This window comes from Xiphias gladius, chromosome 21 (genome assembly GCF_016859285.1).
Source record: "Xiphias gladius isolate SHS-SW01 ecotype Sanya breed wild chromosome 21, ASM1685928v1, whole genome shotgun sequence".
NCBI classification, from domain to species: Eukaryota; Metazoa; Chordata; class Actinopteri; order Istiophoriformes; family Xiphiidae; genus Xiphias; species Xiphias gladius.
The window spans coordinates 16,499,255-16,517,870 of record NC_053420.1 but is presented as its reverse complement, the minus strand read 5'-3'; the positions used below and the strand labels follow the sequence as shown (position 1 = coordinate 16,517,870).

General features: G+C 40.3%; 1 protein-coding gene across 1 annotated transcript in view; it reads right to left on the bottom strand.

Moving 5' to 3' along the window:
* The window catches only part of cacna1da (calcium channel, voltage-dependent, L type, alpha 1D subunit, a), a 55,951-nt gene that overhangs the window by 12,717 nt on the left and 24,618 nt on the right, over window positions 1-18,616 (bottom strand). The window contains exons 8-31 of the mRNA XM_040158726.1: window positions 18,057-18,226; window positions 16,313-16,387; window positions 14,779-14,866; window positions 14,341-14,367; window positions 13,801-13,961; window positions 12,965-13,190; window positions 12,653-12,860; window positions 11,888-12,008; window positions 11,545-11,632; window positions 11,414-11,444; window positions 11,156-11,310; window positions 10,934-11,063; window positions 9,259-9,318; window positions 9,121-9,180; window positions 7,688-7,794; window positions 7,101-7,188; window positions 6,874-6,981; window positions 6,707-6,759; window positions 6,462-6,608; window positions 6,054-6,255; window positions 5,488-5,646; window positions 4,499-4,609; window positions 3,200-3,283; window positions 2,375-2,386 (exon numbers count right to left, since the gene is read on the bottom strand). Coding sequence (XP_040014660.1) covers window positions 2,375-2,386; window positions 3,200-3,283; window positions 4,499-4,609; window positions 5,488-5,646; window positions 6,054-6,255; window positions 6,462-6,608; window positions 6,707-6,759; window positions 6,874-6,981; window positions 7,101-7,188; window positions 7,688-7,794; window positions 9,121-9,180; window positions 9,259-9,318; window positions 10,934-11,063; window positions 11,156-11,310; window positions 11,414-11,444; window positions 11,545-11,632; window positions 11,888-12,008; window positions 12,653-12,860; window positions 12,965-13,190; window positions 13,801-13,961; window positions 14,341-14,367; window positions 14,779-14,866; window positions 16,313-16,387; window positions 18,057-18,226 — 2,671 coding nt within the window. The remainder of the gene's footprint in view (window positions 1-2,374; window positions 2,387-3,199; window positions 3,284-4,498; window positions 4,610-5,487; window positions 5,647-6,053; window positions 6,256-6,461; window positions 6,609-6,706; window positions 6,760-6,873; window positions 6,982-7,100; window positions 7,189-7,687; window positions 7,795-9,120; window positions 9,181-9,258; window positions 9,319-10,933; window positions 11,064-11,155; window positions 11,311-11,413; window positions 11,445-11,544; window positions 11,633-11,887; window positions 12,009-12,652; window positions 12,861-12,964; window positions 13,191-13,800; window positions 13,962-14,340; window positions 14,368-14,778; window positions 14,867-16,312; window positions 16,388-18,056; window positions 18,227-18,616) is intronic.

Here is an 18,616-nt window from a genome sequence, read left to right as displayed (position 1 = left end):
GGCTGAAGGAAGAGTTTAACTCAACATTGAAAAGAGTCATATCAGATGGTTCAGCACTGAAAACCAATGGATACTCCAGACAGATATGGCTTCCTTCAAATCCCTCAGCACAATTCTTCACAAACCATCAGTACGAGATGCAGAATGAGCAGAAATGATAAAATGTAGAATTAGCTTGAGGAGGTTCTTTAGGTAATCCTGGCCACAGCGTTGATGGTGCATGCGTTCAGCATTGTCACGTTGCTGGGGAAGCACTGCACGCACACGCAAGACATTTGGATGATGAGGAGCCACTGGTGAGCTCATAGCAATGCAGCAACTCATGCATGTCAGTAGTGCCCTGCAACTGCCATGGCAGGGCGCTCTCACAGTCCGGTGCAGAAAGAGGTAAATGAACAACAGAAAGAGAAGAGAGAGAGAGCAAGAGGGAGGAGGAGAAAAACCACAGACAGAGACCAATACTGGGACAGAAAATAAAACCAGAGAGATCGAGTCATTCTGAACTGGGAAGAAGAGGACAGGCAGAGAGGTGTAAAGAGGGAGAGAGCAGAGAGTAACTTTAGGAGTGTTCATGCACCTGACTGGAGTCTACACACCTGCGCTACACATGAGCTCCATTCTGAGCTTTAAGAGCTCACTAAAGGAAGACAGAACAAAACACAGAGACAATCACACACAGACACAAACACAAGATCATCAAAGAACCTCAAACTCAGCTGCATTAAACCACCACTAGTGTAAATGTTAAAAAAAATCAGACTAATTTAGGGTCTTTAGGGTCTGCTTATGATTTTGTTGGTCACAGAATCTTACCTGATAACTCTATGGTGAAAGGATGCTCAGGCTTTTTCTTTAATTTGAGGACCTTAACTGAAGCCTAATCGAAGTTTTAATTGTGTGGCAAACAGAGCTTTGATTCATATCCAGGACACGACATGACTTGATGTTTTCCTCAATTTTGATGCATCACGCCAGCTGTATGTAAAGCCACAGTGGCCTACATAACTTTAAGGAAAGTTATCGTTGATGCTCCTTTAAAAATCTCAACTTTTATTTAGATGTCACGGAGAGGTTGAGCTTCCCAGATTCTCTATTAAAATAGTCCTTAACATTGTGTAGGATGGACATTTCCAAGCTCTGAGCTCCAGGGTCATTCTGTCTGGAGGTAAAGAGGTGTATGGCAAGAGAGACAGGTCAAACTTCACAAGGCTCTATGGAAAAAACTGACCGGAGGGGAATGGAGCGGGTGGCCAAGCGCCATCTGTGAGAGGCGGGACACGGAAAGGATGTTAGGGAATAAGGTGAATGGTTGACGCTTCCCAGCATGCATTTGGAGAGGTCACAGCGGCCAGGTGAGAAACTAAACAATCACACAACTCATGACTGAGATGGATAACAGCAAGCAGGTAGCAAAAGTCAAGTAATTAAAAAGCAAACCCGATGTAGATCAGCTATTACCTATTATTAAATGGAACAGTATAATATCTGATCTTGTCAGTTTGCTCTATGACACAAACATGCAACGCAAACCACAAAAAAATGTAAATGGTACGTAGATGAAAGGTGCCTCACAAGAACCACTATGAAAGGCCTTGTGAAATCCACATCATGTCCCCAACATTCACAACACACATACCTATACATACACTCACACATGTAGCACACCTGAAAGTACATACTATACACATGTAGAACATGCATGCATAACGAGAATTAACCTAAACACACCACCACCATATGTTTTAAACAAAGTTAGTGCTTGTTTATACACTCATGCAGGGACGCGTTTTGGTAACACAAACTGAGAAAACGTTGAAAACATGGAATATAACTCCAGCAAAACAGCACTGCAGCTCAGACACAAGAGCACTCGGGGGGGGGGCTGAGCTGTGAGTCTTTCGTATAACAAGCACCATCACTGTAACTATTCCCTAGAAACTTGAAATCTGGTCTCTCAGCCTTCCTGGTGTTTGTTTGTACCTTGGACAAATCTGACAATCTATCCCCTTTTTGCTCCAGTTAATCTCAAAGAACAACACAAACAAGTCCATATTTCATTTTTAGGTGTTTTTGTGCAGGGCCAAGCTATAAAGAGAGGAGTATTTTTGTAGTTAGTTGAAGTAGAGAAGTAGTCATCCACTATTTTATCGAACCTTGACATGAATTTTCAAAGCCACTGACTCACTTTAATCAACACTACAATGAGCTTTCAATCATAAAGAAATCTTTTCTTTACTGTACTGTCCCAAGTCAATAAAACATTAGATGACTAATTACTTTTTAATCCATCGCACTATAAAGGGGTCCCGAAGATAAAGTTGTTTTAAACAACAGTTTACACACAAACAACATTTCCGTTCATTGCCATACTTGCCTCTACAAGTTTCTATGGAAACAAAATGAACAAGAGTAAGAATTAGAAAAACCACACCATGAAACATCCTGCTCTGAACCAAATACAGTCCTCAGAAATGTGAGAAACTCCTGTTCCTGTCACATCCAAGGGTTAACAATCAGCAAGTTCACCAGAAATATTTTCATAACTCATGTAACAAACAGTACTGCAACACACTGACAATAAAACATTTAGCGGAAGCAAAATTCCAGCAAGACAGATTTTTAGATTTGTTTAGTGTAGATGTAGCACTAATAACAACGGGACAAGAATGAAGGTCAAACTGAAGCTTTACAGAAAAAGCTAATGACATTTTAACAACCATGAATGCCTTCCCACAAATAACAATGCAAACTTTTAGCATGCTCTTATTTTAGCAGATATAATTTTGTGTGTAGGCTGCAACTCAACACAATAGAGAAGGGGTTCCCACAAGAGGTTCCCAAATCGAGTCTGAGGGGTCACCAGAGGATTCAAGAAAAAAGAAAAACAGATTTCTGTTACACAAAATTATGTTTATATTTTTGTTTATATTTTTACACTTATAAGGGCCCTCAGATCCTTCGAATAAAAAAAAAAATGACAGAAGAAAAGAGAGTCACTCCTATGTTGATCTGCTCAAAACTCTTGTCAAGAAGGTAACAAGTAGACATTGCTTTATTTTAAAGGTCCTCAAGCCAAAAAGGTTGGGAACCACTGAACTAGAGGACAAAAATTTCCAAAAAATAATACTGTTGACTGCCACATGGCTCTCCTGTAAAGCTTCAGTTCAACTATGAAAGGCAGAAAAAGAGTAATACTTACATTAACTTCAGTGATAGCAATATCGACGACGCTACCAACAACAATTAAGGCATCAAATGTGTTCCAAGCATCAGCGAAATAGTGCTGTTAATGCACGACACAACATGCAAGGGTAAAGATGGGAATGCAAGAGAGAGACCATGAAGAGAAAGAGAGGGAAACAGATGATCAGGGACGAGAAGAAAATTAAAGGGGGAGAGGGAATGAGGCAAAGGGTTTAATGAAATGGCAGGGACAGGGAAGGACAAAAAGAGAGAAAAAGGAGATAAAGTATTAAGAGAATTCAGATAAAAAACCAGAAATAGGAGACGTGCCGTCAAAACCTGCAGAGAGAGGTCGGAGAGCATTGAATCTAGCTGTAGCCGAGCTTACTTACATCGATCTCACTGAGAACAATGTCTACTATGCTGCCAATCACAACCAGGGCGTCGAACACATTCCAGGCATCACCAAAATAGCCCTGAGTGAGGTGGAGCAAGTGGTGGGCGAGTTGGATGTCAGATCAGCAAAAACAAGAACTCTTTTTGCTCTCACACTGAAATCTAAATCCACTTATGCTGGTAATTTAAAACACGCAGGAGCCCCCTGCTACTTTAGCCGGAGGGCTCATGATTAGAATGCAGTGATGTTTACAGATTGCGGTTGAGCTATAGGGTACTCAGTTCACACCAAACTGATGGTACTAATATTACATGCAAAATCACTGCTTCCAAGAACTTGACAATCAGTGTGAACTATTTTTTAATAAAAATCAAAAATCAAAAAAATTAAAAGAAAACATCCCACACTCTGTCTCTTACTAGCATCCTGTCCTTCTTCTCAACAAAGAGCTGTTGGTCAGGCGGCACAGTCGAGGGGAGAATGAAAAAAAACATTCACTGACTCTTCAGTTTTCACATGTTCACATATGCTGCTCCTTTATTAAATATTAAAGGAATGGTTTTAGACTCTTTTGTCAAGAGTTTGATGAAAAGTTCAATACCACTCTCATATCTGTCTGTTAAATATGAAGATAAAACCAGAAGTTTAGCTTAGCTTAGCATAAAGACTGAGCGGGTGGCAACAGCTAGCCTACTGTCTGTCCGAAGGTAACAAAATCCACCTTTAGCACCTCTAAAGCTGGCTAATTAACATGTTGTGACATAAAAATGGGCACATTTGTTTAACGTTGGACAGTCCTAACCCCCCCCTTTTTTTCTAGTCTTTATGTTAAGCTAAGATTAACTGCTGGTTTTATCAACCGGCGATTGTGATCTGGTGGAAGTAGCTGAGTGTGAAGACATTTGCAGGACAACTCACCCTGGGCTTGAAAGCGATGAGTTTGAGAACCATTTCCACAGTGAAGACAGCAGTGAAGACCATGTTGAGAATGTCCATTACATAGTTAAACATTGCTGACTGGCCATAGTGCTGCAGAAATGAGATAAAGAGGATTGGATAAAGAAAAACAGATTAAAAGGAAGCTTTTTTTTTGGGATATGCATGCATGTGCATTTTATAGAACTGCAAAGATGCTGGCCTGAAGGATGGAAAAATAAACATGTTTGAAGAAGGAAATTGTTTAAAAATGAAATATAGCATTCAAAAAAACAATAATTTTAAAGCTTCTATGTGCATATATTTTTATGCAATTTTACATCCTTCACAATCATTCTGAAAGTTTACATTTTCAGCCAGTTTATCATTTATTGCAGCCTACCACAGTGCCTTTTTTTAGTACTGCCACTGGGGGGCACCAAAGTCAAAAATGTTTAAATTTTACATATAGTGCTAGCACAAAATGCTAATGTAGATATGGCAGTTAGACAGGTAGAAAGGTGGGTATTAAGTTACTGATAACAAAATAACAATTTCAGGCTGATGCATCAATACTAATGAAAATACTTTTATCCTGCATCATTTGGACCAATGTTTTATACTTTATAATAGACTGAAATGAATGGCATTGAACTTGACAACAGATGTTTTAACAGTACATATTTAGGACTTCTAAAACGTTCTAACAGTCTTAATGATTGACCATATCACTTATAATGTCCATCCAGTATTATTAAATGTCAACGGAAAAACTTATTATCAACCTCTGCTTTCAAACTACATCAACATTAACAAACCCCAATTTTTATGAATATACTTTTATTTTATATTTTCATTTGTGTATCAAATTGTTATATATGACTGCTAGTGCTGATCTATCCTCGTTGTCATGTGAGATCCCATTCTTCTGAACAGACACTGATTCAGTTGACAGAGCTGGTTGGTTTCAGGGATGTAACTTTACTTCTTACCTGTACAGCCAGGCAGAGTGTGTTGAGCATGATGAGCACAAACATGATGTACTCAAACCCAGTGGAGTTCACGACATACCAGAACTTGTACTGGTACGGGTTCTTAGGTATGTACCTCCTCAGCGGACGAGCCTTAAGAGCATATTCCACACACTGACGCTGCACAGAAATTCACAAAATTGGTTTTAATGTTGAGTTAAGAACAAAGTTGATACTCTAATCTATATCTAAACTCGACTATTGTTATGAGCCACAATGCTCAAAACTGCCAAACAGGCCATTTGTAAACTGAATTAACTAGTACTTATTGTTATGAAAATCATGCCAGAGCTTTTTCTTAACAAATTACCACAAAGTCAAGAGACCCGCCGTAGCTTTTTAGGAATAAGTTAAAATCTTCCAACTAGAAAACAAATCTCAGAAAAAATATTTAAGAATTTTCAGTGCTCAACATAGCATTTTATAGCAGCATATTTTAAGTCCCCCTTAAGTTCTGTTTAGTTTTTGACCTAACGCACACACACTGCTACCACACACCCATATTTTGTGAACCTGCTGGCTCTGACCTGGTTCTTGTCGAGTTCACAGTTTTTGTATTCTTTCTCTCCTTGCTCCTGAAATGTGACGATCACAAAACCTACAAAGATGTTCATCATAAAAAAAGCAATGATGATGATGTAGATGATGAAGAAGATGGAAATCTCCACACGGTAGTTGTAAATGGGGCCTAGGTTCTCCCTGTTTGAGTCGATGGCCTTGTATAGTAACCTGAGAAGAGAAGAAAACAAGGACAGAGTATGTAATGCAGCCACACAGGCAACAGTTTCTCTGAACACAGATATGATCTGTGTTTTTCTAAGTGCACTTTGAGTGAGTATGAAATGCATCTCACAAATAAGTCTTTTATATGGTGTTGATGATACAGAGATCTGAACTGTCAAAGCTTTAACATGAGTAAAATGTCTGAATCTTACGCAGGCCAGCCTTCAAAAGTGGACACAGTGAACAGAGCCATCATAGCCATGAGGACGTTGTCAAAATTGAAGTCACTGTTGTGCCACAGGCGTTTGTGGATGGTTGGCTGGTTCACATCTCCGTCCTTATATAGGATGTAGGTGCCCCTATGAAAAAAATGACAGGTTGCATGGAGGTTAAGACCCAAACTAGGATTGTAAGTGCAAATAATTTGCTGCACAGGAACAAGACAAGTTCAACTAACTTGCACTCTTCTGGGCTAGATTTTGCTTCATCAGTGCAGCGGTAGAACTTGCCCTGTGGAGGAAAACAAAACATTTTCTCTCTAATGCTGAATGTTTTAAAACTATCAACTCAATATGTCTCGCATCATTTGTAATACTGATTTCATTTAGCCCCACGGCTGCTGACCTTAAATAGCTGCACCCCTATACAGGCAAACATGAACTGAAGCAGAGTGGTGACGATCATGATGTTACCGATGGTTCTGATGGCCACAAACACACACTGCACCACGTGCTGTAAGGCAAAGAGACCAAAATGTTTATAGATTGTTGTATTCCTAATGAAACGAAAAGTCTAAGATTGTGGTTATTAGTGTGGACAAGCTGCAGGATGACTTTGTGATGAGGTCGCACCTTCAGGCCTTTGGCTCTGTTGATGGCCCTCAGGGGCCGAAGAACACGAAGGACCCTAAGAATCTTCACCACTGAGATGGCCGAGGACCTGAACATTGAAAACAAGCGGGTGTAATGTCTTAAAAGCACGAGTGAATGAAAGAGAGAGAAGGAGTAGCGGTCAGAAGAAAAAAAGCGAGTAAACTGTTGCTCAGCTCAGTCTACCATGGAGACAGAGTTTTCAGTCTCCTTTTCCACCTCTGCATGTCTCCTTCGCCTCTATTCATTACATCCGGTCAAACGTCAGAGTAGAGCAAAAACTCTGCGTTGTTGTTTCCTTGCATGTGAAAATTACATCTCAAGTGCTACATTTGTTTTTGAATTTCTTCTCGGGCAAGTTTGCCTTTTCTTCAAGGTTTTTTAGAGGTGTAGGAAATACAAACAGAATTGCTCCAAGGGGACCGGAAGTTCCTACTGTAGTTTCTGAGTTTTGTTCCTGTGACTCCATAGTTCCTGGAACCATTTGGTCGAAAGGGGCCCTGAAGTGTGCTGTCTCTTTGCTCTTTGTAAAACAATCAGGAGGCAAATGTGTCTGCATTTGTACTCACTGAATGCCGAAGGAGACAAGGGAAACTCCCACCACCAACAGGTCAAGGAGGTTAAAGTAATTCCTACAGAATGCTCCTTTATGGAGGAAAGCTCCGTACGTTGTCATCTGAGGAGAGGACAGAAAGAAGTTAGAGGAGCAAACGAGAAAGAAACAAACACATATTTCATCCAACGAACACTAGACACACACGAATACAGACTTACACTTCACACTTCAGAGGACACAGACACACATACTGTACAAACATTTTAAATAGGAAAAACATATTCTCAACACTCACTACCTTGCAGTCAAACGCAGACACACACGCGCACACGTCTCCACACTCTTGTAGATCACTCTGATTCGGGGTGGCGAGCTCAGAGCAGTGAAACAGGAGGCTAAATCTACCATCGCCGCCCCACGGCCCTTAACTACATGAATGTAGTAGTAAGTCATTCATTTCACAATCTACTATGGGATGAGGCAATAAAACATGCATTTTGTTGCCATGATGTCAGGGATATTTACTACCTGCAAGAGCTCTAGTTATAGTGATTGGAAAGTTGAAATGGCCTTACTGTCACATTCATGTGGACCGTCATCTTAAAGCACATTCCATTATGTTCTTTAATAGTTCAGAATAAGGGGAAGAAGCTCCCAATTAAAACTTCAGAGTTCAGCAGGCAGAGAAGAAAAACCAGCCAAAATAACTCTTCTTCAAATAATAAAGTAAAGGATTCATTTTCCAAGTGCATGTAAATGTGGAGCCCTGCAGAGGAACAGAGAGAGGAGAGTGCTAACTAAGAGCAGTCAGGAATTTAGAGTCAAACAGCGGTGGATTTTTGCCCAAACGGCTGCAGACGCAACTCCACATTCCGATGCACTCGGTCAGGGAAAGCAGACTGAACCATGCTCGGCAGGAACATGGTTGGTTTTGCCCCCTCTTTTATGGGTAATCTGAAGAGCAGTCAGTACGATGGGCATGGCGTCAGCTTTGACTGGAGTTGACTTAACGTCTTTGAGCATCCCCCCCGAAGATGACCTCAAACTCAACTTCAGCCAATGCCTTAACAATGTCTGAACAGCTCATTCAATTTTGTTGCATTGCACCAAGGGTTGCATCATGTTTTACATATCTGCATCATGAAAATCATTTCAGCGATGACTGCCCGAATGACGTGACACCCATGTGAGTGTAATGTAATGCTGATGTGATGTTTCCTTCCCCCAGCAGGAGTTCTTTGATTAGTGTTATTTGAACAAATCTTGTGTTTGTATTAGTGTGTGCAAAGTAACAACTCCAATATTTGTTTTTTTCTTTTTAAAAGAGGTGCCATGAAGAAAAAAGTAAATAAGAGAAAGGAAACAAACAAGCCAGGTTGTACTGAGTGGCAGGTGACACACAAGGAGAGAATGCAGCAAGGCTCTCGTTGTCATTTAAGGGGTTACCTTCAATATGATCTCAAATGTAAACATACTAGTGAAGACATAATCTGCATAGCCTAGGACCTGGAAGGCAACGAGACGTTTGGAGTGTTATTGGGGTGTGGTTAGTCACAGCACGGACAGGGGACACAGGGCATTTACCTTCAAAACGATCTCAACAGTAAAGATAGCCGTGAAAGCATAGTCAAAGTAACCAAGTATCTGCAAAAAGCAACGTAGATGTTTAACAAAGACAGTTCATTGCGCAGCTTCATACATTATATGCAAACAAGATGAATTAAGAAAAAAACAAACATTTGTAGCATTTTCTGGAAAGGGTTTGTTAGAGTAAACACCACACAGTAAAAAGTTATAATATATATTATTACATTAAAAAAGTTAATTCACTACTCCTTTGTCACCTCTTGTGCAGTATACTGTAGGTCATGAACAAATGTAACCATAGTGATCATAATTCATTTAACATCATTACAATGCACGGGAAATGAAACACAAATATCACTGCCTCAGGGTTTCTTTAGAGGACCGTACTGATGTTTTTGCCTGTTTTAGCTCATAAAACATAAATAGCATGTTCTTAACATTACTGACAAGTGTACAATATCATATCTCAGTTCACTTCAGGGCAGTACAAAAATCAGTGTGCAGGCACCTGACACTGGCCGGAGATACAGTAGGTATTCATCACTGTGGTTAATTCACAACGCAGGCCCCATTTGTATAAACTCTCCTTTATGGTGCATTTAAGGACACACTTACATCTCAGATGCGTGAGTCGGCTGATAAAAGCATTGCAATTCATAAGCTATGTTGTTAGAAAAACAATTCAGAGAGACAAACAACACTGTCAAAGGGATAATGTAAAATTGGTTGTTTCCTGGATTTAAAAGGTTGCTGTTGACCTAACCCTTAAATCATGACTGTAGGAACAGACCAGAGGGAATAGGGTGACCCGATGTCATCTTTAAATATAGACGGACCATATTTTCAACTTTTGTCCTGGTGTCCTGACAGGAACAGTCCTGACTATTAAACTGAAAATTAACTGGAAAATTCTCGAAAATTACCTGCGAGTAACCTTTGTGGAATCTTTTGTTAAGCACAGGAGAGATGACGTAGATGTTGCACAGGGAAAAGAAACTACCTGCATTTTCTCTCTCTCTCTCTCTCTCTCTGTCTTTCTCCATCTTTTCTTCACTACCACTTTCTCTTCTGCCCTGTCTGTGGGGTAAAGGAGCACTGCAGCAGTGGACGAAAAGTGCAGCTCTAGCCTTTCAGAAAGAAAACGACAGACTCCTTGATTTATGGGCAGATTGGTAGAGTTCAGACTCACAAACACAAACACAAAAGACCAATGTCTTTTTCATACCAGTAACCTGATATTATTTTTCTGATGACCTCCTCCAGAAATTGGTGTGAGTAAATTGCTTCTTTGTGTATTGCTTTGCTTACTGTGACAAATATTCTTTTTAGACGGTGTTGACAACAGGCTTTGTTTTGCATATCAAATCATTTTTAATTTAACTGTTACTATAATACAGACACAATGGTAAGAATTCAATGTATAAACCAATATTAACTGGTCAGTAGTAATGTAAAGCATGCAAGTTAAAATAGATTGGCTAAAACAAACAAACCCGCCAGTATGGTCGTTTAAAGAACCAAAGATTTATGACAAAACTGCACCTCAAAATGCTTAACTAGCATTATTAGCAGAAAAGTGATTTATCAATAATGTCACTTCACCCACTTCTCCATTCGCTACACAGTCTGTTAGAAGCCATAAGAAATTTCTGCGGAAGGTTTGTGAACTTACAATATTGCGAGCTGAGAAGTTCCGGATTGGATCCTCAGCAGCGAGTGAGACAGAGCTGAGCATGATGAAGACCAGGATGAGGTTGGTGAATATGTGATGATTTATGAGTCTGTGACAAAAGACACGAACCCTGGAGGACAAAGGAAATACAGCACAGCAAGAGAGCTCAGTGTGATATGAGACACTACCTGCTTGTGTGCGTGTGACGGAAGTGTGTCTTACGGGTTAGTGTTGCTGAAGATGAAGAAGGCACTTCCCTCCGGGATAGGAGTTATCTTCTCCTTCTTCACCAGCTCAGAAATGACCGGCCGAGGCCCCGATGGTACTTCTGGATCCTCCTCCTCCGCTGCTGTATCATCATTGTCCTCCTCCTCATCCTTACAGTTAAGCAGAAAGCGTGCAATTTGTGTCAGTGTACATCACATAACTATAAAGGTAAGTCACTTTATGATTCAGTGTATGAATGAAATTGAGGGATACCTTATCATCTTTATCATCATCCTTTTTGTCCCTGTAATAAACAGAGATATTTTTATGAATGAAAGACATCTGAGCATTTAAAGCTAACACTTAAAATTATTTTAAGTGCTAGAAGGACATCAAATAGTCACCCTTTCTTGTCTCCTTCGTCTGTGTTGAGAGACTCTGCATCTGCCAAGTTGTCCACAGCGATAGCCAAGAAGACATTCAGCAGGATATCTGAGCAAAGTGTTCAGTAAAGGACAACTCTATTGTTAAAACCACTGAATTAATCAACAGTATTAGTTGGCAGTGACTGAAACAAGATTAGCAATGTAATTCATACCTGTGACAATACTCCAGCAACAAATGAATACCACATTCTTGCACAGTATATTTCAAACACAGCATATCATGAATATATACACTTAGACTTAGACTTAGTGTCATGTCTGGAGCAGCTACAGGTGTGCAGGTATGAGTGAGAGAGGATACAGTTTCCACAGATGAAGAGGATGATGAAGTAAAAGCACACAATCATCCCAGAGGAGGAAGGGCCTCCGTACGCCATGATGCCATCATACATAACAGCGTTCCAGTCTTCTCCGGTCAGGATCTAAAATCGATCATAATATTTATTGTGCGGGAGATGCCTCAACAGTAGTATGTCATATATAACCATTACAGAGGAAATGTGTTGAACACACTTTTTCGCATGGTGTAGTACAAACCTGCAATTCCTGCTGAAGGAATGAGCAAAAGTAAAATCCTGAGGACTTCAGCCATAAATACAACAGTTGATAGGCAATCAAGATGGGAGTCACTGAGTGTCCTAAAAAACCTCTAACATTACAACATGGCCAGACTATGCATTGGTGACACTGTTTCTAAATGACTTTAAACCTAGTTTGGAATTTTTGTACTGCGATTTCTTGTTTCTTATCAGCCAACATACACAGATAGTGATATACAGTATCTGCAGTGAGCGACTATCGGCTGATTTATCAGCTGCTCTGATTTATCGGTCTAGCTCTATCTCTCTGCTCTTAGCCTTCAACAGTCTGTTAAACCTCAAACCGTAATTCGTTCTAAATCTGTTTGTTTAAACACTTGAACATCCGCTTTTTGCATGTTCATTGTATCTACTACCTAATGCACAAATTCGCAAATACTGAATGTTTGTGTGTCTGCCACTCAGACGGGAGTGACCATGGTGTAGAGTTATGTCATAATCTGAACTGTAGTCCAGAATGTAAATACCTGAAACACAGTGAGAAGAGCTTGGGGAAAGTTGTCAAAGGTACTCCTCTTGGTCTGGGTTTCGTCAAAGTTGAACTTTCCTCCAAACACCTGCATGCCCAGCAGAGAGAAGATGATGATGAAGAGGAAGAGCAGCAGCAGCAGGGAAGCGATGGACTTCATTGAGTTGAGCAGAGATGCCACCAGGTTACTCAGGGACTGCCAGTGACTACAAAGAAAGGTCGAGCAAGAGAGAAGAGGAGAGACAGGTGATTAACTGAACACCACACAAACACACGCGCACACACAGACACAGCGCGGTGACGGTCTTACCGTGTGACCTTGAAGATCCTCAGCAGACGCACACAGCGGAACACAGAGATACCGAGGGGAGACATGATTTCCAACTCCACCAGAATGGTTTCAGTGATTCCTCCACACACCACGAAGCAGTCAAAGCGGTTGAACAGTGAAACAAAATAGGCCTGTAGCCCCAGACTGTACATCTTCACCAACATTTCACATGTGAACAGCGCTAACAGCACCTTGTTGGCCACATCTGAAAGCCAGAGAAGAAGACTGAAGATTAAAAAACACACAAATGAATGGTGAGAGAGATCAGGGGTTTAAAGAGTGTCAAGATTTGTTTTGCTATAAAAGATACGAATTGTTTGATAGCACAGAATATAAAACACTCAGATAAATTATGCCATATAGTTCGAACAACCAAATCATTCAGATTATTATTTTAATTCAGTCAGTTTAATTGAGTCTAAACAAACACACAGAGCTTTCAGCTATGCCTTTTTCAATGTACGTATATTCATGTTGAAAAGTGTTATATTTTGCTTTGATCTAATTTAATCTTCATCTGATTCTGGGTCTGCCTCAAAATACACAGTAATAGACTAGCATGACATACATGATAAATTTTTACTCAAATAACTGCAGTAACTCATGACAAAATAGTGAAAATGTGCCATCATTGTGACATGTAAAACTAAGAAAACAATGTCTTACTAGTTTGATCAAAATCTGTGTTTCAGCTTTTGGAGATATCCTTCTAACTACCAAATACATGAAAAGTTGACTGTGGTAATAATAAAAATGCATCCACATTTTGTCATTGTGGAATAAGACTTGCATAAGCACTGAAGTGTTGTTCATACCTTGCACTTGTGTCAGCCACAGGGGCTGGTTGTAATGCTCTGATGATATGGTGAGAGTGTTGAGGAACACCAGGATGATGACCAGCCAATAGAAAGGCACCGATTTGACAGCCAACCGGCACTTCCTGCGGCAGAACCTGTTCCAGCGGCGCCAGCGCCGACTGCCGGAGGAGAGAGTAACATTAATACGAGGAATAATGCCATTATGACTCACAAAGGATTTAGAAGAACAAAGGCTCTGTTCACATAACTTATAAAGTCCAAACAATAGAATAAATACATCACCTCAGTGATTTTTTTAGGGAAATCCCTAAGGTTAATTTCCATAAATAATAAGAATGCACTGGACTAAGGGGAAAGGGCCATGAGGGAACTGCATCAATATATTTTTTGCAAGTCATAAAGTATAGTACATACAGTAATTAGCTGAAAAATACGGCGTAAGGCTAATCTCAATAGTAACTAATCTAATGCACGCACAAACTTATAGCAATACCTATGTGCATCATGCAGAGACACAGACCTACAATATATACTGACCTGAATTTTGACTTTGAAATTTTCTGACTGAAAGAAAGAAGAAAGAAAGAAGTTTACAAAAGCAGGTTGTTTGATGAATTATTGAAAGTTGCAAAATGGAGATTAGGCTATTCATTGATCACAGCATAAAAAAAATGTCCTGCCGCAAAAGTCAGCAGCAATATAGGGCAGGGAAACAATATAAACATGTAATGTGAGTAAGATGTTTGCTTTAATCATGTTACCACTTTTCTTTTACCACGAATCAAAAGGTACAGAAAGAAGCAGTAAAATGTCGTGATGACTGAGAGCCTGTGATGTGACAGTCACATGTTTTTTAAAACTCAATAGCAGCGGTCACACCAGAGATGTACTGTAATCTGATGTACTGTAATTTAATGTAACAACAGCGGTCCTGGATTGAAAAGGTTAGTTGTGCGAAGCTCTGTATGTTCTCACCACAGAGGTCCGCAGCATGGTGTCTTTTCATCCTCCCCGTTTTGATTCTCGGTGTTCACAGATTCTGTTTCACTGGCTGGAACGCTTGCTGCAGCAGCAAAAAAAAGCAGACACTTACAAAACAATAATCATATGCACTTCGCAGTGGCACAAGATTCTTCAGATAGACACAGGGCAGTGCATCCCAGGGGGAAGTAGAGTGGAAAGAAACAAAACGGACAGTGCCTGCATCACATCGGGCGATTCTGGCAGGAATTTCTTCAAAACGAAGAAAAAAGATACATACAAGAAGAAATTGTACAAAACAAATACACAACAAAATCTATATCCAAGTGCATCACAATTGTTTGATAGTGGTTTTAAAAAAAAGAAAGGGGAAACTTTTCTAATCTCCAAAGCCACAGTGCAACTACAAAACTACCTCACAGAAAGGAAGGCGCTAAGCACCGTGGCTGTGCATCACTGTCATCATCAGTGTCATTTACCAAGTGCTGAAAGGGAGCTGACATGGTACAGGCAAATGGACAGCTGCTCTACAAGGGCTGACTGATGCGGACGATGAGGAGCAGAGGGAAGAAAAGAGCAGGGTGAAGAGGACAGAGCTCTCAAAGCTGTCTCTGAAATGCTACACGCATTTGGAAAGACTGTCTGTGTAGACAGATGCTGATTAACTGTGTGAAACATCTCAGTACTTTAACTTGTATGACAGAGCGTGGTGTGTGTGCTGCTGCTTAGCTTATGTAGACGTGTTGGCTTTGATTCCTGAGTGGTCGGACAGCTCTCAGCTCTGAAAATAGTGCTGACTGCTGGAGTAGTGATCTGGGTTTAGCCCTGTTTCCTATATTCATACTGAGCCCCAGCTTTTGAGATGGGACATGGGAAGGAAACAGGACGTCCCTGCTATCAAACACAGCTGTATTACTGTTCCATATCAGACTCACGTAATGGAGACAAGATAGAACCAGTAGACCTTAAAAAAGGATAAAACAGGAGGAAAAAAGGAGGAAAAAAGAACTAAGAGGCTGTGATGCTCAAGCACGAGAATTAAACACAATAGTAAACCACACAGTGATGAGGCATAACGCAGACACACACGCACTCAAAAGCTCACTCAGCAGTCAATTAAGATGCTTCAACTGAAGTTTTTGGGCAACGGCTGCTCATCTTTAAAATTGATTTCCTAGTTTCCAGTACCATCTACTCTCCAATAACATATTTGTGAAGAACACAGTAATGATTATTGACTAAGTGAACCTGATGTGTTTTTTGTTTTTTTTCTCCAGCTCAAGAGGGAAAGCAAGAAAGCGGTATGACAGTAATCAGCAAATACAGCCGATAACATTTTTATCTTTGTGAGAGTTAACACTGTTGAGTGTTTGGTCTAGTTATTTCGAGTGATTTTTTTCTGCATGAGATCAATTTCCGCATCAAACACACATACTTCTGTTCGTTCACACATATATGTAAGAAAACACACATACACACACGCACACACAATAGCCAGAGAACACTGGAGGGAAACCATAGGATTTACCATGAGTGTCGGACGACTGGCTGAACCACCCAAACCTTCCTTTCTTCTTCTCAGTAAGGTCAGCCAGAGTCACCCCTTCATGTGTAATGCATGCAAGCCCATGCATTCAGACACAATGGCACAGCAGAGGGACATGGAGGGCGAGAATGGGCTGCTATCAAAATGGGTCAGAGCACACAGGCACCACAGGACAACAACAGTATTCAAAATATCAATATCCAAACAATGGCAAGCGCAGCAGGAGCCACAGGGGCTGCAGACACTGAGGAGGGCAGAAGAATGACATGGAGAGCTGTTAGTCACAGGAAACGCAGTCACAGGAAACGCCTGCAGGTGACAAGGCCCTGTACCAACATGCTACAGTGCAAATTAAAGCATTTGCATGCTAACATGTTCGTAGGGGCTCATGTATCGTCGACAGACACCAAAAGCCAGGATGGATGTTTAAGAAAAGCAGTATGAACCTGCCTTCATTATAGCACAGAACCTTTACCTGGGAACTTTTCACTTTATGGTAAATGTTTGCTGTAATGTTGCGACTGTAAATTAGAGAGTAAACATCCGACTTTATACAGTACATGAGGTTTAACTAGAGGAAAAGACAGGTGGGAGAGGCAACAGTAAATGAACACAGTACATTAAAATGAGGAATGAGCAGACTGCAAAAAACAGAGATCCTATGCTCAACATATAAGGTGAAGCAGTCGCATTTTCTCTGTTCTGCATCGTGTGTGCTGCTTATATAAGGAGGATTTGGATTAAGAGTTTTTCTACTGCTCAAGTAATATGTTTTTTTTTTTTCGTATTTCCTTCTCAGATAAATTCCACCGTACTCACAACGTGCTCCATTTCTATCAGTGACATACATATACATTGCCAGTGGAGCTAAAACCAGTCTGTACACTCTGCTTTAAACACCTTTCATATGTTTATATTGAACACCTCTATCTCTGTGTCAATACATGCCTCTGTCTATATGTGTGCATGTATGCATTGTGTCTGTGCATGGCCAACAAAGTATCACAGACTATAGCACAGATATTGTTAATAATTTTGCATTATGTTAAGTTACACATTTATTCTGCAATGTTCAATACATCTCAGGAGGTATTTTGCAATTGTTGTAAGTGCAACTGATCTTTTAGTTGCAGTCCATTTGATCAACCTGCACTGTCTACTTCCACTTCAGTCAGTGATTTTCCTACATGATTTCCCAAGATGGCTTTTGAAAAGCTGCAAAATCGTAGGGATAAAAAGAAGAGAAGACTTGAGTATAGTTTTAGATTAATGTATCAGCTCTTTTTTTCTAATAATACCCTCTGCATCTGTGCTTGATATGTCTCAACATGATTGACCAGCTATCTGGGGCAATAAGAAAAACTAGAACACACTACACCCAAATGGAAACAGGAATTCAAGAAAAAAACATCTATTCTGTTTTAAACAGTCTTAATATATCTAAATATTTCTCATCCAGAGAGAAATTATCTTTTAGCTTCAACCCACTGTGTTCTTTTCACAGACCTCCCACTATTACACATTATAGATTTCTGGAGTACAAACTGCGTTTCCTGATTACATAACAATAGGCCTAATTATAGTTGTAGAAATCACAACCCTCTCATGCCAATGATAATACACACTGCTGGATAAAACAGTCAAACAGATCGAACAGTTTTCTGTACTGAAGGGCTCTTGCATTTGTCTTAACCAGATGAAGGAGGGGGTGGTGGAAGATGCTTACGGTTGCGCTTGCTCTCCTCATCAGCCTCATCCTCGTTGTCGGGGTCGATGTCTTCAGCCTGAGTGATCCAGTCCAGGTAACCCTTCAGATCCTCCTCCAGCTGCTGCTTCTCACGCAGCTTCTGGAAGTCTCCACGAGCTTTGGCCTTTTCTCTCTCCTTGGAGAACTCTCTGGGTTTGCAGAAGCACACACAGACAAAGCACGCAACAAACAAACACATACAAATACACAGGAGTGCATAAATGACCAAAAACACACACACACACACAAAGAGCATACGCTTTCACAGCAAACAACAAAATGGAAACATAGTCTTTAGTATAGTTTTCTAGCCTATACCAAATAACCTCTAACAACAGGACATTTTTCACTGCACTGAATGAAGATATCCTGTATATGTATTTCCTGTTCATTCTCCTTGCCCATACTGTATTCCACATATTCACATACTTCAATCAAAGCCTTTCAATTCCCTGTGTGTGTTTCTGAACCCTAGCCACTGGAGGGAGATGTACACCTTTGAAAGACAACACAGTGCTATATTTAGAGCCTGACAGTAC